The sequence below is a fragment of the Procambarus clarkii genome, chromosome 43, assembly GCF_040958095.1.
Source record: "Procambarus clarkii isolate CNS0578487 chromosome 43, FALCON_Pclarkii_2.0, whole genome shotgun sequence".
In the NCBI taxonomy this organism is placed as follows: Eukaryota; Metazoa; Arthropoda; class Malacostraca; order Decapoda; family Cambaridae; genus Procambarus; species Procambarus clarkii.
The window spans coordinates 15,442,728-15,461,963 of NC_091192.1; the positions used below are offsets into that span (position 1 = coordinate 15,442,728).

The following is a 19,236-nucleotide window of genomic DNA, read 5'->3' on the forward strand; positions in this document are numbered from 1 at the left end:
TGAGCTCTCTATATGTAGAGTTTGTCATGTCTGCCATAGACTGGGACAGGCACCCAGAAAAGTAGGTGAACCATTACATATCTCTTAACTGGTTAAAATTTTGCAACCTATGTCTGAACAGAGGCCCAGAACTCCCCTCAATAGAAATCAGTGAAACAAGCAGCATGTCATCCAACTAGCGCCCTGCTCATTAGTGCCTCACTCTCCCTCGATGGGGGGGGGTGGGAGGGGGACCTGCTCAGGCGAGCAGGCTGCACCACCCTCAGTTCTTAGACTGATGTGCCAGGTGTCACATCTCCTATCTGGCCTCAATTTATTGTCTGACTTTGCGTTTGTGACTTTGCCAGCTGTGTTGTGTGGTGGCTAGGTGTTCCTACAAGTATACTGGGCTGCATGCACCTAGGATTCCCTTCTCTAGGTGCCCAGTAACTACTACTCTTGCAGTCAGGGTTATCTTCCCTGGGTCGTTCGGGTCTCGCTACCGTTTGAGGACTTCATTGCTTGGTGGTGTTCTCGCCTTTGGGGTTTGCGGGGGATCTTGGGCTTCCCTGCTTGCCCCGGGTAGGGAGTGGGTTTGTGCTGGGTGAGGGCGCACTGCGGCCGGTGCAGCTTGCATTCAGCAGCAGCAGCTGAGGATTCTCTCTGGGGGGCTGGTTAGTCTGTGTGTGTGTGTGTGTGTGTAATTACCTAAGTGTAGTTACAGGATGAGAGCTACGCTCGTGGTGTCCCGTCTTCCCAGCACTCTTTGTCATATAACGCTTTGAAGCTACAGGTACTGACGGTCTTGGCCTCCTCCACCTTCTCACCAGTCAACCCAACCATCTCTTTCCTGTAATATCTCTGTGGCTCGATCATAGAAACTGAGTAAATTCGATACACAGGATCTTCGAGATCGAAAACCATACTGTCTGTCTGATATTATATCATTTCTCTCCAGGTGTTCTACCCATTTAGTTTTGATTAGTTTTCCAATACTTTCACTATTACACTTGTCAATGATACAGGTCTATAATTGAGGGGGTCTTCCCTGCTGCCACTTTTGTAGATTGGAACAATGTTAGCCTGTTTCCACACGTCTGCTACGATTCCTGTACACAGGGATGCCTGAAAGATCAGGTGAAGTGGAATGCTGAGCTCAGATGCACATTCTCTCAGAACCCATGGTGAAACTCCATCTGGGCCAGCTGCTTTGTTCTTACTGAGCTCCTTTAGCATATTTTCCACTTCATCTCTAGACACCTCTATCCGCTCTATGTTGTTCTCTGGAATTCTTATCGTGTCTGGTTCCCTGAAGATTTCATTTTGTACAAACACACTTTGGAACTTTTCATTTAATGTTTCACACATTTCCTTTTCATTTTCCGTGAATCTGTGTTACACTTTCAACCTCTGGATATTATCCTTTACCTGCAATTTGTTGTTTATGAATTTGTAGAATAGGCCCGGTTCTGTTTTACATTTATCCGCTATCCCTTTTTCAAAATTTCTTTCTGCCTCTCTCCTTACTGTCGTATAGTTGTTTCTCGCATCTTTGTATCGCTGGTATGTTTGGGGGTTTGGCCTCTTCCTATACTGATTCCATTTTTGTGTCTTTTGGTCTCTGGCCCTCTCACAATTTCTGTCGAACCAATCCTGTTTTCTGGCCCTGCCTCTCTGTTTTGGTATGAATGTTTGTGTGCCTTCCTCGTATATTTTTAAAAATTTGGCATACATTTCATTTACTTCCCTGCCTAGTAACAATTCTGTCCAATTACACTCATTAAAAAAATTTCAAAGTTCCCCATAGTGACCTCTCCTTAAATCGAGTTTATCAACTGTACAATGTATCATGGTGATGCCAGTTGTCAGGTTGCCTGCAGCAGACAGGAGTTATCAGCTTAGCTGGCCACAGTGCCTGGGTTCCCCATAAGGTTCAAGTAACCCTACAAGCCCTGGAAATCACCAAAGGGTTCGGGGTGGGGGTGGGACCGTGGACGTGTCTTCCGAGCCTTGTCTCGCCTTGTTCGATGCCAAGGGGTGTTCGTTGCCTTTGCCTCGTGGTGGTGGTCATCCATCCTGCCTCAGTCATGCTGCCTGTTGGGTCGGAGACACCTACGACCATGAGTCTTGTAGGACATGTCCCCCGCTTGTTATTTAATTTATCCATTCCTCGTCTGAGGATGTTGGGGGTCAGACGGCGGCTTTGTTGCATGCAAGGTATTCTGTGTTGCAACGGGCTAGGTTGGAAGCCCCAGAGCTGGCCCATTTGGATTTTAGGGACCAGGATATAGGGGGTGTTGGTTACTTCAACCTTGGTTCAGTCCATGCCCTTGCTTCCTTCCTAGATGGGTGCTGTTCACTCTGCTCCTCTCCCCCTACTAAATGTTTGAAGGTTACTGGGCTGGGGCGGGGTTTAACTTGTGACGAGGCTTGGGGTGGTTTCGGGGGGGGGGGGGGGGTGTTGCCCCTTCCAAATCGGGGATGGATGGATGGAGGTTGAGCCCGAATTCCTCACCGAGGTTTCGGAGTTGACCCAGGAGGCTCCTCTCCTTAAGGCAGGGGCCCAAAAGGAAAAGCTTCTTCTTCAAGGATAGCGGGCATGAATGTGGGCTTTGCCCCGAGGCCTGTGTCATGGGTTCCCGGGGTTTGGGGAGGGGGAGGGGCTCATTGGAGTTCCTCAATTAATGCCTCTTCTCCCTTGCGCTTTCCCGTGATGTGGGTCTGGGACAGTTACATGTTCGTCCCCTCTTTTTCGGCTGCCCTTGGTGGCGGATGACCATCGAACTTGGGGTCATTTGCTTTGGTCTTCTTGATCAGTCCATAGATTGGCTTTTGGAGGATGTGGAGGCGTTGAGTGGTGGGCCTACGGCCGGAGTTCTGGTTTCGGCTGCCATGTTGAAGCTGTTTGCACCAATCCTCCAGGAAGCAGTTTCTCTGTTTTTTGCCTCTCGTCTTGCATGTTGGTAGGCTGTCCTCGCTATCTCTTTAGATTCTGCTTAAGCCTTGGCTCTACAGTTTTTGTCTCCGTTCTGTCCCTTATTATTTCCAGAGGACTGTGTTTACTCGTTTTTTGTCGGCAGCATGTGCCAGTTGCCGCCCTGTTTCTGATTCGTTGTTTGTGCAGAGAGGGGGGGGGGGGCATGACTTAGTCCTTCAAGTGGGTTTACCACTTGTTTCCGGTTCCAAATCGGGACTGTGTGGATCTACGCTTCATTCTGGGCTTGTCCCATTTGAACCGTTGGATTCCTAGCCCCCTCCTTACAAATGACTTCTTTGTCCCTTGTCCAGCTTCTTCTTGAACTGGGTATTTGGATGATATCCCTGCATGGACCTTAAAGACCCATATTGGCACGTTCCTATTCATCCAGGGTTCGGGGATTGGCTAGGTTTCGTGGTCAGGCTTCAGGCTTAACGTTTTCGTTGCCTTCCATTCGGCTTGCATCTTGCACCTCACTTGTTCACATGTTTAAGCCAGGTCATGGTGGCCTGTCTTTGTCTGCTAAGGGGTTCGGGTTCTGGCCTACCTCAACGACTGGTTGGTTTGGGCTCCAAGCTGGTCTGCATGTCTGCTCACCAAGGACATGGTTCTTTCCCAGCTTGCCGGGTTCGGGTTCCTGGTGAATTGGAAGCAAGTCCCATTTGGTTCCATCTCGGATTCAGACTTGGGTGGGCCGCATGTGGAATTCTCTGACTGCATCCATTTCTCATCCTCCTGTGACTTTGCTCCGGCTGAAGTCCGTCGTCTGCTGTTTTTGAGAGGGACTTGGGTCATTCATCAGTTGCTAGAGCAGCTGTGTGGGAGCTTGAACTTTGTATTGCTGGTTTTTCTGCTGGGCAGGGTCTGGCTTTATAAGCTGTTCTAGTATCTTCAGGGCAGCCTCTTTTGCCGCTCTCGCAATCGCTGGGTTCAGCCTCTGGGGTCCTTGCATCGGTTGTTATATGTCTGGCTTCCTCTTCGGGTTTTTCTGGATTCGGTGCCTTGGCTCCTTCCCCTTCCCTCACTCAATGTATTCATAGATACCTCATTCCTCAGCTAGGGTTTTGTAACCAGCGCTCACCAGGCCAGCCAGGGGCAGTGGGCCCCGTCTTTCTGTTGGGCTCTCGGCACAGTGCGGGAGTTTGTGACTGGCTGACACTGCGGCAGATTTGGTTGCCTCGGGGCTTGGTGATTCTGCTTCATTCGGACTGCTCTCCTGTGGTTCATTGTCTCAACCGTTAAGGGGAGGTCTCTAAGGCCCATGGCTCTTTGGGGTTGGTCACTTCAGATAGCTCTTCTGCCGAGTTCTCGGGATTTAACTCTCTGCACTGTTCACATTCAGGGAGGTGTCCAACGTCCTGGCAGATGGCCTGTCTCTCCTCGTTCCTCTTTTCATGGAGTGGACGGTCGACCCCGCCTCCTTTCTTTGGCTTTGTCAGACGTTCGGGCGCCCGGAGGTGGACCTCTTTGCGTCGGCTTGGTTCAGGCGCCTCTCCACATATGTGGCACCGTTCCCCGACTGTGAGGCATTCACAGTGGATGCTCCCCTGGTCCAGCTGTTGCTTTGAGTTCTGGCACGGCTCAAATCTTATTGAGGGAGAGTGGTTCTCCTGGCCCCATGGTGGCCAGCCCAACCTTGGTTTCAGACACTGCTTGCACAGTGTCCAAACCCAGGCGTTTTCCCCACGGTTACATCTCTCTTCAGCAGATCGGACCAGTGAGGTACCTCGCTGGTTCGACTTTCTCTTCCGCGCTTCGCATCTTTTTTTTTTTTCTTTTTGCGAGTGTATTGCCGTATGTATGGTGATCAGGTGGATTCATCAATGGTGTCCCAAATGCGGTCTTCCTCTCAGTGACAGTATGAAATCTCCTGGTGGTCTTTCTGCCATTTTCTTAACTTTTGTAGGATTTTGTCAGCATCTGTTCCAGTCATTTTGTCCTTTCTTTGCTCTTTCAGGACCAGCATCTTATGCCAAATACTGTCACTTCTTATTGTATGGCATTGGTGGAGCCACTCCAGCTTTGCTTCGGGATGAATGTCACTTCCACTCTGTTTTGCACACGCTCTCATGCGTTTTTTTTACCTCCGGCCTGCACTTGCACCAAATGAACCTTCTTGGTCTTTGAACCGGGTGCTCTCTTTTCTCTCTTCTCCTCTGTTTGTGATGGTTCCTTTGGTCCAGGATTGTTTTCTCAAGGCTTTGTTTTTGTTGGCTTTAGCCTTTGCAGGTTGGGTGGGGGAGCTTCATGCTCTTCTCCAGCACAGGGGTTTCTGCTCTTTTGGCCCTGGGGGTCGTTTTGTTCGTTTGCAGCCTTCTCCTTTTCCGGCGAAGAATGAGACGGACGGTTTCTGGAGGGGTCCTTGGGTTGTTGACGCTTAGTTGGTTAGGCCGGAGATACATCGTGTTTTGTGTCCGGTTGTATCATCACACACCCACAGAGATGATACAACCAGTCACCATGTACACATGGAGGTATGACACAACCAGTCACCATGTACACACAGAGGTATGACACAACCAGTTACCATGTACACACAGAGGCATGACACAACCAGTCACCATGTACACACAGAGGGATGACACAACCAGTCACCATGTACACATGGAGGTATGACACAACCAGTCACCATGTACACATGGAGGTATGACACAACCAGTCACCATGCACACACAGAGGTATGACACAACCAGTCACCATGTACACACAGAGGTATGACACAACCAGTCACCATGTACACATGGAGGGATGACACAACCAGTCACCATGTACACATGGAGGGATGACACAACCAGTCACCATGTACACACAGAGGGATGACACAACCAGTCACCATGTACACATGGAGGTATGACACAACCACTCACCATGTACACATGGAGGTATGACACATCCAGTCACCATGTACACACGGAGGGATGACACAACCAGTCACCATGTACACACAGAGGGATGACACAACCAGTCACCATGTACACACAGAGGGATGACACAACCAGTCACCATGTACACATGGAGGTATGACACATCCAGTCACCATGTACACATGGAGGTATGACACAACCAGTCACCATGTACACACAGAGGTATGACACAACCAGTCACCATGTACACACAGAGGGATGACACAACCAGTCACCATGTACACATGGAGGTATGACACATCCAGTCACCATGTACACATGGAGGTATGACACAACCAGTCACCATGTACACATGGAGGTATGACACATCCAGTCACCATGTACACATGGAGGTATGACACAACCAGTCACCATGTACACATGGAGGTATGACACATCCAGTCACCATGTACACATGGAGGTATGACACAACCAGTCACCATGTACACATGGAGGTATGACACAACCAGTCACCATGTACACACAGAGGTATGACACAACCAGTCACCATGTACACATGGAGGTATGACACAACCAGTCACCATGTACACACAGAGGTATGACACAACCAGTCACCATGTACACACAGAGGTATGACACAACCAGTCACCATGTACACACAGAGGTATGACACAACCAGTCACCATGTACACACAGAGGTATGACACAACCAGTCACCATGTACACACAGAGGTATGACACAACCAGTCACCATGTACACACAGAGGTATGACACAACCAGTCACCATGTACACACAGAGGGATGACACAACCAGTCACCATGTACACATGGAGGTATGACACAACCAGTCACCATGTACACATGGAGGTATGACACATCCAGTCACCATGTACACATGGAGGTATGACACAACCAGTCACCATGTACACATGGAGGTATGACACATCCAGTCACCATGTACACATGGAGGTATGACACAACCAGTCACCATGTACACATGGAGGTATGACACATCCAGTCACCATGTACACATGGAGGTATGACACAACCAGTCACCATGTACACATGGAGGTATGACACAACCAGTCACCATGTACACACAGAGGTATGACACAACCAGTCACCATGTACACATGGAGGTATGACACAACCAGTCACCATGTACACACAGAGGTATGACACAACCAGTCACCATGTACACACAGAGGTATGACACAACCAGTCACCATGTACACACAGAGGTATGACACAACCAGTCACCATGTACACACAGAGGTATGACACAACCAGTCACCATGTACACACAGAGGTATGACACAACCAGTCACCATGTACACACAGAGGTATGACACAACCAGTCACCATGTACACACAGAGGTATGACACAACCAGTCACCATGTACACACAGAGGGATGACACAACCAGTCACCATGTACACACAGAGGTATGACACAACCAGTCACCATGTACACACGGAGGGATGACAACACCCGTCCCCATGTACACACAGACCAACCACAAACATTAAAGCACGCAGGTAATTAAAATACACAGGTGTTATTATTCTTGTTTTTGCTTATACTGTACAATAAAAGGCAGGTCATATATAAATAACATAAAAAATTTTAATCCAGATTTTATGGAAAATATAATACTGTACTTTCACATAATTTCTTGCATTAAAAGTAATCATCTCTACAGTACTGTACATACACATATACCAGACATTTAGATTTTTTTTTTTTTTATTATTATTTAAAAAAATGTTTATCTCTGTGTACTGTATATCTGCCCAGTCTTTGTTGCATTTGTCTTATTAATGTTTTAGTTCTGAATGCAGCATAACCTCAAAAATCTGGAACTCAACACTGTAAAATGGAAGCGCTAAAATTCCAGATTTTTTTTTTCTACAGGAGAAAGTTAGACAAATCTGGAAGGACTAACTTTCAACCTGTTCATGGTAAATATGAACTGAATCCTCACCCTTAATACTCTCAACTATAGAATGAAGTGTTTTCTGTGACCTATCACACAGTGTGGAACTTTTCTGAGCAGGTGCATGTTGACTACTGGTGCAGGGGACCTTTTGTTACTCGAGGAGTTTTCATTCTTTTCTCTTTTGATACTGCTTAACTTTTGAGTAGAAATGTACCTACTAGCAAAAGTAGTTTGGCTAGAAAAGACAGCTGTAAGAGATACCTTAACATTTAAGCATTCAGATGAAGCTAAAACACATCATCTACAGTTCAACAGTAAACGTTCGAATGATGCTAAAATGCGTTACTATCTATTTTTTTTAAGCACTCGCAGTGTGAATATCTATATAGCATCGGTTATACTGACGTTAGCTCATCAGAGGACCACCTAGGGATTACCACATCCGACCTTCCTGTCACAACGATGCCTCTGCTTGTGTATATTTTATCTCAATTTACAAATTACCTAATGGAAAAATATTTGTTATTTTTAAATTTTACAGCTACAGTACAGTGGTGCATCGATTAACGAATTTAATCCATTCCGGCACCGAGCTTGTCATGTGAAATGCCCTTCTTGTGAAACAACAACAACACTGTCGTCGGAGGCGTCAGAGAACCAGCGGGAACGCTAGGAAGCACCTTGTAGTTTGCTCATTAATCGAGCGAAAGCTCGTCAACCGAGACAAATTTTCTGCAAGTGGCTCGCTCGTTACTCAAAATGCTCGTAACTGGAGTCGCTCATCACTCAAAGTTCCACTGTATATAGATTGATCAGTGTATACATTTCTAAATTATTTATTTACATTGAGAAATAAATGGGGAATGTTGAAGTTTTTGTCAACACATATGCAGCGCTATCACACGTAATCTATTATCCATACACCTATTTTTTACATCCATGCTCTAGAACATTAAAAAAACAAACTATTTTTTCAAGTGATAGTTAAACAAAATTAATTATCGAAAAGAAGATGCCAAGCTGGAATGACCATGTAGCACCATCCTGTGTTGTTGGATATTCAAAGAAGCTAAATATGATTGAGGATGCCAATAAGAGAAAAAACCAGTGTTGGATGTAATGAAACGCTATTTTCTGGGTGAGCACTGGAGGTCCCTGAAACTATCGGTCTAATATGTGATACATTAGACCAGGGCATTAGCTTATGGAGTTTAGCCTACCAGGGACCACGAGCCAGAACCTGGCCCCCTCATAGAGGTACAAGGAGCAATGACACCTGGAAACTTCCCTGTGTAGAGGGGGGAGGGGGTTTCTTTATCAACCATTGACCAGGGTTAGGTACCCAGAAAGATAGTCATAACAAAAACCCCACATGGTAAGAAAATTACAACAAAAAACGAAACGAAAGGCAGAACTCCCCCCAATCCCAAGAAAACAAGCAAACATCACACTCCACCGTCGTGTCACTCTTCCACGCAGCCCTCCCCTCCACGAGAGGGGGAGGGGGAGCCCCGGACCTCCCCACACTGGCTATCTAGCACTTCACTTCATAAGCTATCTTTAGGTCATCTTTATGATTTCGGGGCTTAGCATCCCCGTAGATCGGTCCTCAACCAGGCTTCCTGTTTGTTACACCACACCCACAAAGCAGCCCGTAGCAGCTGTAACTCCCAGGTACCTATTTACTGCTAAGTAACAGGAGCATCAGGGTAAAAGAAATTCTGCCACTTGTTTTTGCCTCCACCAGGATCGAACCCAGAACCTCAGGACTACGAATCCGAAGCACTGTCCACCCAGCTACCAGGCCCTCAGCTGTCATGCTAAGCATCAAATGTGAAAAACTGCTGACCAGAGGGAGGGAGGGTTGCCAGGGAACCTCTGGGGATCACCCAGAAAATGGTGTTTCATTAAATTCAACTCTGGTTTTCTGTAGGGAGCTCCTATGGCTCCCTGGAGCTACATAACCAAAGATAAGGAAAAGAGGGACTTACCCAAGAGGCGGCCACCACATACTCCTCAACGCGAAGTTGAGACAGCTGGCTGCAACCTGCGACCCAAAGCAACACAAGAATGCCCAGGAGCAGGAACATTAACCAAATAGTGGGTCACCAGGACCCTGTTCGACCTCCAAAATCCCCGTGCCCAGATATCAGCCAGGACATGTTGCCAAACACAGCAGCAAACTTCCTATCGTCATGTGCACGAGGATAGACTGCAGGCTAGACTTAATAACCCTATGGACGATCTGGGAGACCCAAGCCCTGGAATAGGGAACAAGGGAAACCGGATCAACCCAAAGCACATCCCCAGCCTCCAAAACCAAAGTGCGCAGGTAATAGCAAAGAGCCGCAACTGGACAAATCATTAAAACACAACACCTAGTTAAACACAAGACAAAGTTAGAGAAGATTCAGCGGTATGCCACCAGGCTCGTCCCGGAACTGACAGGTATGAGCTACGAGGAAAGACTAAAGGAGCTGAACCTCACATCCCTGGAAAACAGAAGAGTAAGGGGAGACATGATAACCACCTACAAAATTCTCAGGGGAATTGACAGGGTGGACAAAGACGAATTCTTCAGCACGGGTGGGACACGAACAAGGGGACACAGGTGGAAACAAAGTACCCAGATGAGCCACAGACGTTAGAAAGAATTTTTTCAGTGTCAGTAGTTAATAAATGGAATGCACTAGGCAGTGATGTGGTGGAGGCTGACTCCATACACAGTTTCAAATGTAGATATGATAGAGCCCAGTAGGCTCAGGAATCTGTACACCAGTTGATTGACAGTTGAGAGGCGGGACCAAAGAGACAAAGCTCAACCCCCGCAAGCACAATTAGGTGAGTACATGATGCACCCCCGGCCTGACCAACCAAGCATCAATGACCCAAGAATCCCTCCGGAAAGCAGCCGTGTTGTTTTTTGTCAGAAGAAAAGGAGAGGAGAAGGCTGCAACCAAACAAACTGACTACCAGGACCGAAGGAGCAGAAACCCCTGCATCAGAGGAGAGCATGAAGCTCGCTGACCTGACCTCTAGATTCCAATGCCAATAGAAACAGAGCCTTGGAAAAACAGTCTTGAACCAAAGGGACCACCACAAACTGAGGAGAGGAAAGAACACCCTGTCCAAGGACCAGGACGACTCGGGCGGCGCATGAGCAGGCTGGAGGTGAAACTAAGCACGAGAAACTTGCAGAACGGGCAGAAGTGACATCCACCCCGAATGCAAGCTGGAGCCGCTCTGCCAGCACCGCATGATACAAGGCAACAGTATCAGGCATCAAATGACGGCCCTGAAAAAGCCAAAACAGAAAGGACGAGACAACCCGTTTAGAAATAGAAGACAATTTACGAAGAGAGAGAAAATGGTGGAAAGAAAGTCAGGAAACATCATACTGTTGCCAAGAAGAAGTTCTCAGGTGGGACACCATCAAAGAACCCACCTGATCACCATACAATGGTGATAAACCCGCGTCCAAAAGATCAGACGCGAAGAGTGGAGGAGAAGACCGAACCAGCCACGTACTGGACCGGTCTGATCTGCTGGAAAAGGCGGAGTCGCAGAAAACGCCCCAGGTTTGCACACTGAGCAAGCAGCGCTCAGGAACCAAGGCTGGGCCACGAGGACTACTCTCCTTTGGTGGGACTCCAACCAAGCCAAAACTCTAAGCAACAGCTGGACTGGGGAAAAGAGGTACAGGTAACCCCACCTTGACCATTCCTGCCGAAAGGCGTCCACCGCGTCAGCCTCGCAGTCAGGGAAGGGCGCCACATAGATCGGGAGATGCTGAGACCATGCCGACGCGAAGAGGTCCACATCCAGAAGTCCATGCGTCCGGCAGAGCCAACAGGAGGAGTTGGCATCGACTGTTTGTTCCATGGACAGAAGAATGAACCTAGACACTCCCCGGATATGAACCGCATGGAGAGCCAAAGATGATAAGAAATATAAAAGCCAGCAGAAGAGCCACTCGAAGCGACCAGCTCCAAAGAGGCAAGGACTGAACTGAATCACCAGAGATCAATCCAAATGGAGACAGATAGTCGAACCCCGAGCGACCTGAACCCTCCGAAGCGACAGCCAAACCCCACGAACTCCCAAACCATGTTGTGAGCCTGATGGAAGAACGGACCCCATCGCCCTCTGGTTGGCCTGGCGAGCACTGGTCACAAAGCCCCAGCTGAGAGACGAAGCGTCCGTGAACTCATCGAGCAAGGACTCAGGTAGGCACCAAGGCACTGAACCCCCGAAAACCCTGAACAGGAAGCCGAAGTCACACCAACTGACGCAAGGCTTCCCAGAGTACGAACCCAGCGATTGCAAGAGAAACGGAAGTGGCATTCCCGAAGGAACCAGAGCAGTCGCCCAAGCCAAACCCGACCCAGCATGTAAACCAGCACGGCGAAGTTCAGATAACTGCTCAAGCAACCACCGAGTGACTCTCCCCAGAAATAGCTGAAGGTGGGACTGCAGCCTCAGCAATGCCTCCGGAGGGAGAGACATTGAAGCAGTCAAGAGTCCCAAACAAGACCCAGCCAGACCCGAACCTGGGATGGAAACAGATGGGACTTTCTCCAGTTCACCAGAAACCCAAATCCGGCGAGCTGGGAAAGTACCACACCCCTGGCGAGCAGACAAATGGACAGACTGGGAGCCCACACCAGCCAGTCGTCATGGTAGGCCAGGACCCAAACCCCCTAGCCTATGCAGATGGGTCACCACGACCTAGGTAAGAGACGTGAATATGCGAGGTGCCAGATTCGAGCCAAAAGGAAGGCAACTAAAGCGGTTAGCCTGATGCCCCACCATGAAACCAAACCAGTTTCTGAACCCTGGATGAATAGGAACGTGCCAACGCCCATCTTTGAGGTCCAGACACACCCCAGCTTCTTTTGAAGCCGGGGTGTGTGCCGAGGGACCTGAGAGGGGGGAGGATCCCGAGGGAGGCATACACGAGCTCTTTCCACCACTTCTAGGTATGCTAGCTATTCAAAAGGCTTTGGAACATGTTCTTGCTGAACACCGACAACATGTTATCATACGTACAGATTCGAGAACTGCCACTGAAACCTTGCAACAAGAACACACATGTGATAACATCCATCTGATCACAAATGTCATGTCATTAATGCAAACACTCAAATGACAAGGTCGTTGGGTATTTATCACTGGGTGCCAAGTCATGTGGGAATGATAAGACATGACATTGCAGACAAAGCTACAAAACTTGCAACTAAGAGAAGAAATGCAGATATTACATCCCACAGAGTCTATCACAGATTAAGAAAGTAATTAGAAACAGAGCAATGCAAAAGATGTACAATGACCACAACACAGCAGTTGCAACATCAGGATCTGCGGGTTGGTACAAGAATTCAACCAACTACGAACCACTTAGTTTGATGAAAGGGAGCAGTAGAACAACAGAAGTACACTTACATCACGTCAGGCTTGGATACCCATGTGCATGGGAAATAGGCTTACAGGTTCCGGAAGATGAGAGGAAATGTCAACACTGGAGAAATGCCCGACAGACCACTGGAACATTATCTAACACAGTGCACAGTTACAAACCCATTAAGATTTCAACTTAGATTCAACAGAGCAGAATAAGTTGTTAAACACATACGGCAAAATCTTACTGAAACGACCATACGAGTCATAAATACTCATACTCTGCCCAAGTAAAACAGAAACAAGCAACACTTAGTGGGCCAGCCAGAGGCTTAGGGCCCAAGCTGTAAACACACTTTAGGAGCTCTTGAGCAGAGTCCAGAACATTTACAATTGGGAGTGCAGAGAGGTGGAACTGCTGAAGTGTTTAGAGGCTAGTGAGCGAGGAGACCAGCTAAGGAGTATGATATCGACATTAAGCTCCATTTCAGGTAAAAGCTGTGGAATGGAGAGTTTTGGTAGGCATAGCTTAGGATTGAGTGAACTGGATGACTGGCAGCCACAGATGACCTGGGCTGCCACCTGATGGAAACAGGTAAAATAGGACCAATATGAAATGATTGCTTTTGGGTTTCTACTGTTTTTCATGGAGTTTCTAGCTTGCTTACTTATTTCTGGCATTTTTTCTCAATTTTGGGTTGGTCTAATTTGCAAGCTTCCCTTGTCTCAAAGACAGAACCAGATTTACAAAGCATTGTGAAATTTTGGTTTGGGAAAATCCCAAGAGGGCTTTGGAATGATATACAGTAGTACAATATCCTCAAAAGTCATGATTGACATTTTATTTTATTTGTTTTATAAAAAAGATACAAACTAAACAAGAAATGAGTCATTATACAACTATGACAGCAAATTTAATAAAAACATTTATGGTGTGAAAAACATTTTAACTGGCAAACACTGCTCTTATTCATTACCTCCTTAGTCTGCCTTTACTCCTCTAAACATTTCATACTCCCCTTCATGCTGTCTTCACAACCCCCCCCCCTCCCAATCCTCCCCTCTTCCCTCCCAAATACTGTACTTTCCCTTACTCCTGCATACATTCTTCTAACAAAGTGTTCTCTCATTAGTAAGCAAAAAATATCGAAGTTTGCTGGGTTTGCACATATGGCTGTCTGCTTATTCAACTAACATGTATTTGAGTATGCAATATGTAAGTAATTTGTGCAGAATCAAGTTGGAAAAATTAGATGTTCCACGAGCCTCGCATATATTTCAACACTACAAATCCTAGCCATATATGGTATTACCACATCTTGTGTGGAAGGCTGGGACTAACCAACCAGAGGACTGTCATGAACACGTAAACGTACATGTGCACACTAAAGTCATTTTGGACCTTCCTTGACCGTAACCACACTCATCAAGATCTGAATATCCAGCACCTCTGTCCTGTGTTCTGTTCCAACAGGTATTGCTGGCAATTTCCAAGATGGATATGTGTTGAATGATCAAATGGCCACTTATTGGACAATGGAACTTTTGTAGACAAATATGTACAGTATAACCTGTTGAGTGATTTGCAGCATATTTGTTTCATAATGCACTCATCAAAGTATTATTTAAACTGTAGTTTGTACCATCTTTTTATATTATGAACTATTTTATTAAAAACAAGTTGTTAGCCTTGTAGCAGAGTCCAGCTCTCCAGTCACTGTTTCTTGAAGCTTTTTAAAATAGGGTTAATATTGTCGAAAGCTTCATATATCTGCCCTCGAACTTTCGCACCTGGGAAAAAAATTTGAGGAGGTTAATTCTGGCTATGCACACAGTTGTGGCAGAAATAATGAACTACTGCATCTGTGTTGTTAAACGTGCAAAATAGATATGGGTTGATTGAGCGTGAACTGTATCCCTGGACCAGCCAAACTCACAATACAAACAGGGGTTGCTAGTTGAACAAAGGGTAGTGCAAGACATGCAGGGGTGATGTGTGCTTCTCCCCATAGTCTTGTGAGAGACTGCAACTACCCTAGCCCAGGCTTCAACACCAGAACTGTTACGATGGAAGCGAGTAGACCCACGAACACCTAGCACATCAATATCTTTCTCCTGTTAGTTAACATCACAATCATATGGCATTCAATGCCTAGGTCTCATATTTAGCTTCAAGAGACCCAGTACTGGCAATCTCCAGGGTTGATGTACTGTACAGTACTGAACTTGTCAACTCTGACTTATTGGGCATAGGGCCATGGTACTGTAGCTAATACTGCATGTACTGTAGAAGTAAAAATTAAGATTTGCATAATTGCTATATGTAATATAATTTGAATCTACCTGTATTATGTATACCTATCACAAAAATATTACTAGCATCGAAACTCATAATAAGAGTCCAGCTTACCAGTCACTGTTTCTTGAAGCTTTTTAAAATAGGGTAAATATTGTCGAAAGCTTCGTATATCTGTTCTCGAACTTTTGCGCCTGCAAAAAAATAAAAAAAAAAAAAATTTAGATTTAAATCTTGTCTAAGCAAGAAATTCAGTTGGTTGTGGAAGGAATGTAAAAATAATAAGACAGTAATACCAAAGATTTCGGATGAGCGGACGGCAGCCGAAGGCGTGGGGGGACAGCAGCCGAAGAACATAACAAAGATAACTGCAAAAGCCTTATTGGTCCATACAAGGCAGCTCCTATATATAAATGAATTTGGGTAAATATAAATTTTTGACCTACACTTTAAACAATCTAGCAAATCCCACGTCTATTATGTTATCTGGTAATATGTTCCATAAAGCAACAACCCAGTTTCCAAACCAGTATCTACCCAGCTCTTTCCCAAATCTAAACTATAAGTTTCTATATTATAAGGCTATAAGGCTATAAGTTTCCAATTTATAGCCTCTGTTTTGTGTTCTTATGTATTGATACTGTATACAGTATTTATAATCTCATGTATAGTCTCTTCATTACTAAATTTTATCCATTTACATACAGTACATCAATTGTATTACCCCTTAATCTATCTTTCTAGAGAACGTAAATAAGGTCTTTTTAATCTCCCTTCATATGGGGAAGATTCTAATGCCTAGGATTAACTTGTCATCATTCTTCTCTGAGCAATTTCTGGTGAATTTATGTCCATTCTAAGTAGATATCTCAAAACTCAATGGCATAATCTAAATTGATGCCTGACAACACAGCTAAATAATAATATTAGAGGTCTTATTGCTAATGCTTCAAGACAACTCCCCACCACATTTGCTTTATTCCATTTATACAATGTTTTTCTTGGCTTAAGATGGCAACTAATTAGATGCTTAGATATTTTTTGCAATTTGAATTCACAATATCAAGTTTAGTCCATTTGATATCTGGTAACTTAGTACTGTAGTATTATTATTACCCAAGTTCAGAACCTTACAGTTTTCAGTAATAACACTTTCGCACTTTGCGCCCGCGAACGACGTCCTATCTAAGATGGGGATTGGCGTTCCCCGGGAGGGTGAGAAGAGAGCGCGGTAATTCTGAAAAGTGTATACAGTACTCTTTTTCAACTTTGTCACCTCAATTTTCGTCCTAAGATATTAAATTTAGTATCAATGTGTTCGCAATAGAATTATCTAGAGGCATAAATGCATATAAACTCCAAAAGCCCGGCTTACCACCTGCAGCAAACAGAGAAAATGAGAACGTGTTACCCGGGAGCGCAAGAGCAATAAAATGTGTACATTCTTTTCACTTTGGTCACCTCAATTCTGGCCCTAAGTCTTTCATTTTGGTATCAATGTGTTCGCAATAGAATTCCCAACAGAAGTATATGCATATAATGTCAAAAACCGTAGAGGCGCTCCACCCGCTGATGTGATGAAAGCAGGCCGCGGTTACCCAGAAGAGAGCTCCAGGGCTTCCATTAGAGAGCGCGGTAATACTGAGAAGTGTATACTGTACTCTCTTCAACTTTGTCACCTCAATTCTCGTGATAGGTTTATCAATTTAGTATCAATGTGCTCGCAATAGAATTATCTAGAGGCGTAAATGCACATGAACTCCAAAAGCCCAGCTTACCACTCGCAGCAAACAGAGAAAATGAGTGCGAGTTACCCGGGATCGCACAGGAGCAATAAAATGTGTACTGTACATTCTTTTCACTTTGGTCACCTCAATTCTCGTCTTAGGTCTTTCATTTTGGTATCATTGTGTTCGCAATAGAATTCTCTAGAGGCGTAAATGCATCTAAACTCTAAAAGCCCTACATACCACCCACAGCAAACAGAGAAAGTGACAGCGCGTTACCCCCGTGAGGGCTAATCAAGAGCAATAAAATGGTATACTCCTTCCAACTATTATCTCAATTCTGGTCCTAGGTCTTTCATTTTGATATCATTGTGTTTGCAATGAAATTCTCTACTGGAGTATATGGGCGAAGTGGGCCAAGGTTACCAGAAAGAGAGTGCTACGCCACAGGGTGCCATCAACCAGGGTGCCACCCCCAAGGCTCCTCTCTTTACATTAGACAGCGCAGTAATACTGAAAAGTGTATAATCTTTTCTACTTTGTCATCTCAATTCTTGTCTTAGGCTTTTCAAATTGATATCAATGTGTTCGCAATAGAATTCTCTACAGAACTAAATGCATATAAAGTCCAAAAGCCCGGCGAGAAAGTGAGAGCGTGTTACCTGGGAGCACGCAAGTGCAATAAAATGTGTACAATGGGGCCTCGACTTACGATGCTAATCCGTTCCCAGAGACGGATCGTAAGTTGAAGCGATTTTCCCCATAAGAAATAGAGGGATTTGAATTAATCCGTTCCCCACCCTCCAAAATATTAACATACAAATACATTTTATACTGAATACAATGTTTTTTTCTAACTACAATATAGTACCTAAGTTTATCTTACCTTTATGGAAGGCTCTTGATGGCATATGGAAGATGGTGATGGGGAAAGAGGAGAGTTGTTACTGTTTGGAAGGGGTGTCCCCTTCCATTATCACATCAGGCAGTGATGTTTTCTCTGGGGCACTCTCTCTCTCCTACGTTTTGCCTGAATACCATTAGGACCTGGTTGTGGTTCAGTGCTTGTTTGTCTCACTATAAATTTGTCAAGAGACATTTGTTTTTCCCTTCGTTTTAACATTTGTCTGTAATGATGCATCACTTTAGCACCCATAATGTTCTTTTTCTTAGCCAGTATAGTGGATATTGTTGACAGATGTGTTGTACTGCCTAGCCAGTCCAACAACCCGCACACCATCTTCATATTTACGAAAGATCTCGTTTCTGCTCTATGGTCAAAAGCGAAATTTCTTACGGGCGCGATCGTCACTAAGCAGCTGTAATAAACTGACGCAGGTCGGCCGCGTGACCGGGAACCACGCGCTCGGTCGACCCGAACATGTACCAACAAATATCATAAGTCGACAACACCATCGGATGTCGAGTCGCATTTTTCTATGAAATTTACATCGTAACTCGAAATTATCGTAAGTAGGGGCAATTGTAAGTCGAGGTGCCACTGTTCACTCTCTTCACTTTGGACATCTCAATTCTCGACCTAGGTCTTTCATTTTGGTATCATTGTGTTCACAATAGAATTCCCTTCAGAACTATATGTATATATAAAGTCCAAAAGCCAGGTGTACCACCCACAGCAAACAGAGAAAGTGACGGAGCGTTACTCCAGTGAGCGCTAATAAAGAGCAATAAAGTGTTTTTTTTTTCTTTTCAAGTTTCGTACCTCAATTCTGGTCCTAGGTCTTTCATTTTGGTATCATTGTGTTCGCAATGACATTCCCTAGAAGAGTATATGCATATAATGCCGAAAACCACGGCGCGCCCCTCCCGAAGCCGCCCCCAATTTGCCGCCAATAACGACGCAATGCTGCGTCGTTCGTGGAACTCCGTCTAATAAAAACACACACGCAATGCTGCGTCGTTAGTGGGCGATAGTGTTATTAAACTGCATCTGCCAATCTTTTGTTCATTTTGCTGTGTAGCAAACCAAGAAAATTTTCATATTAAGAAAATGTACAAGTAAATGGAAACCTGAGTTGAGAAGTAAATGTAAAAA

At 45.4% G+C, this 19,236-nt stretch overlaps 1 protein-coding gene across 4 annotated transcripts in view; it reads right to left on the reverse strand.

Annotated features, from left to right (window-relative positions):
• Positions 1-13,967: 13,967 nt before the first annotated feature.
• Tbp (TATA binding protein) overlaps positions 13,968-19,236 on the reverse strand; it is a 65,032-nt gene continuing 59,763 nt past the window's right edge. For 2 of the 4 annotated variants that reach the window (XM_045738583.2, XM_045738584.2), the window contains exons 7-8: positions 15,568-15,647; positions 13,968-14,948 (exon numbers count right to left, since the gene is read on the reverse strand). In XM_045738583.2, the coding sequence (XP_045594539.1) occupies positions 15,571-15,647 (77 nt within the window). In that variant the 3' untranslated portion in view covers positions 13,968-14,948; positions 15,568-15,570. The remainder of the gene's footprint in view (positions 14,949-15,567; positions 15,648-19,236) is intronic. The other 2 variants (XM_069300063.1, XM_069300061.1) reach the window with 1 other exon arrangement.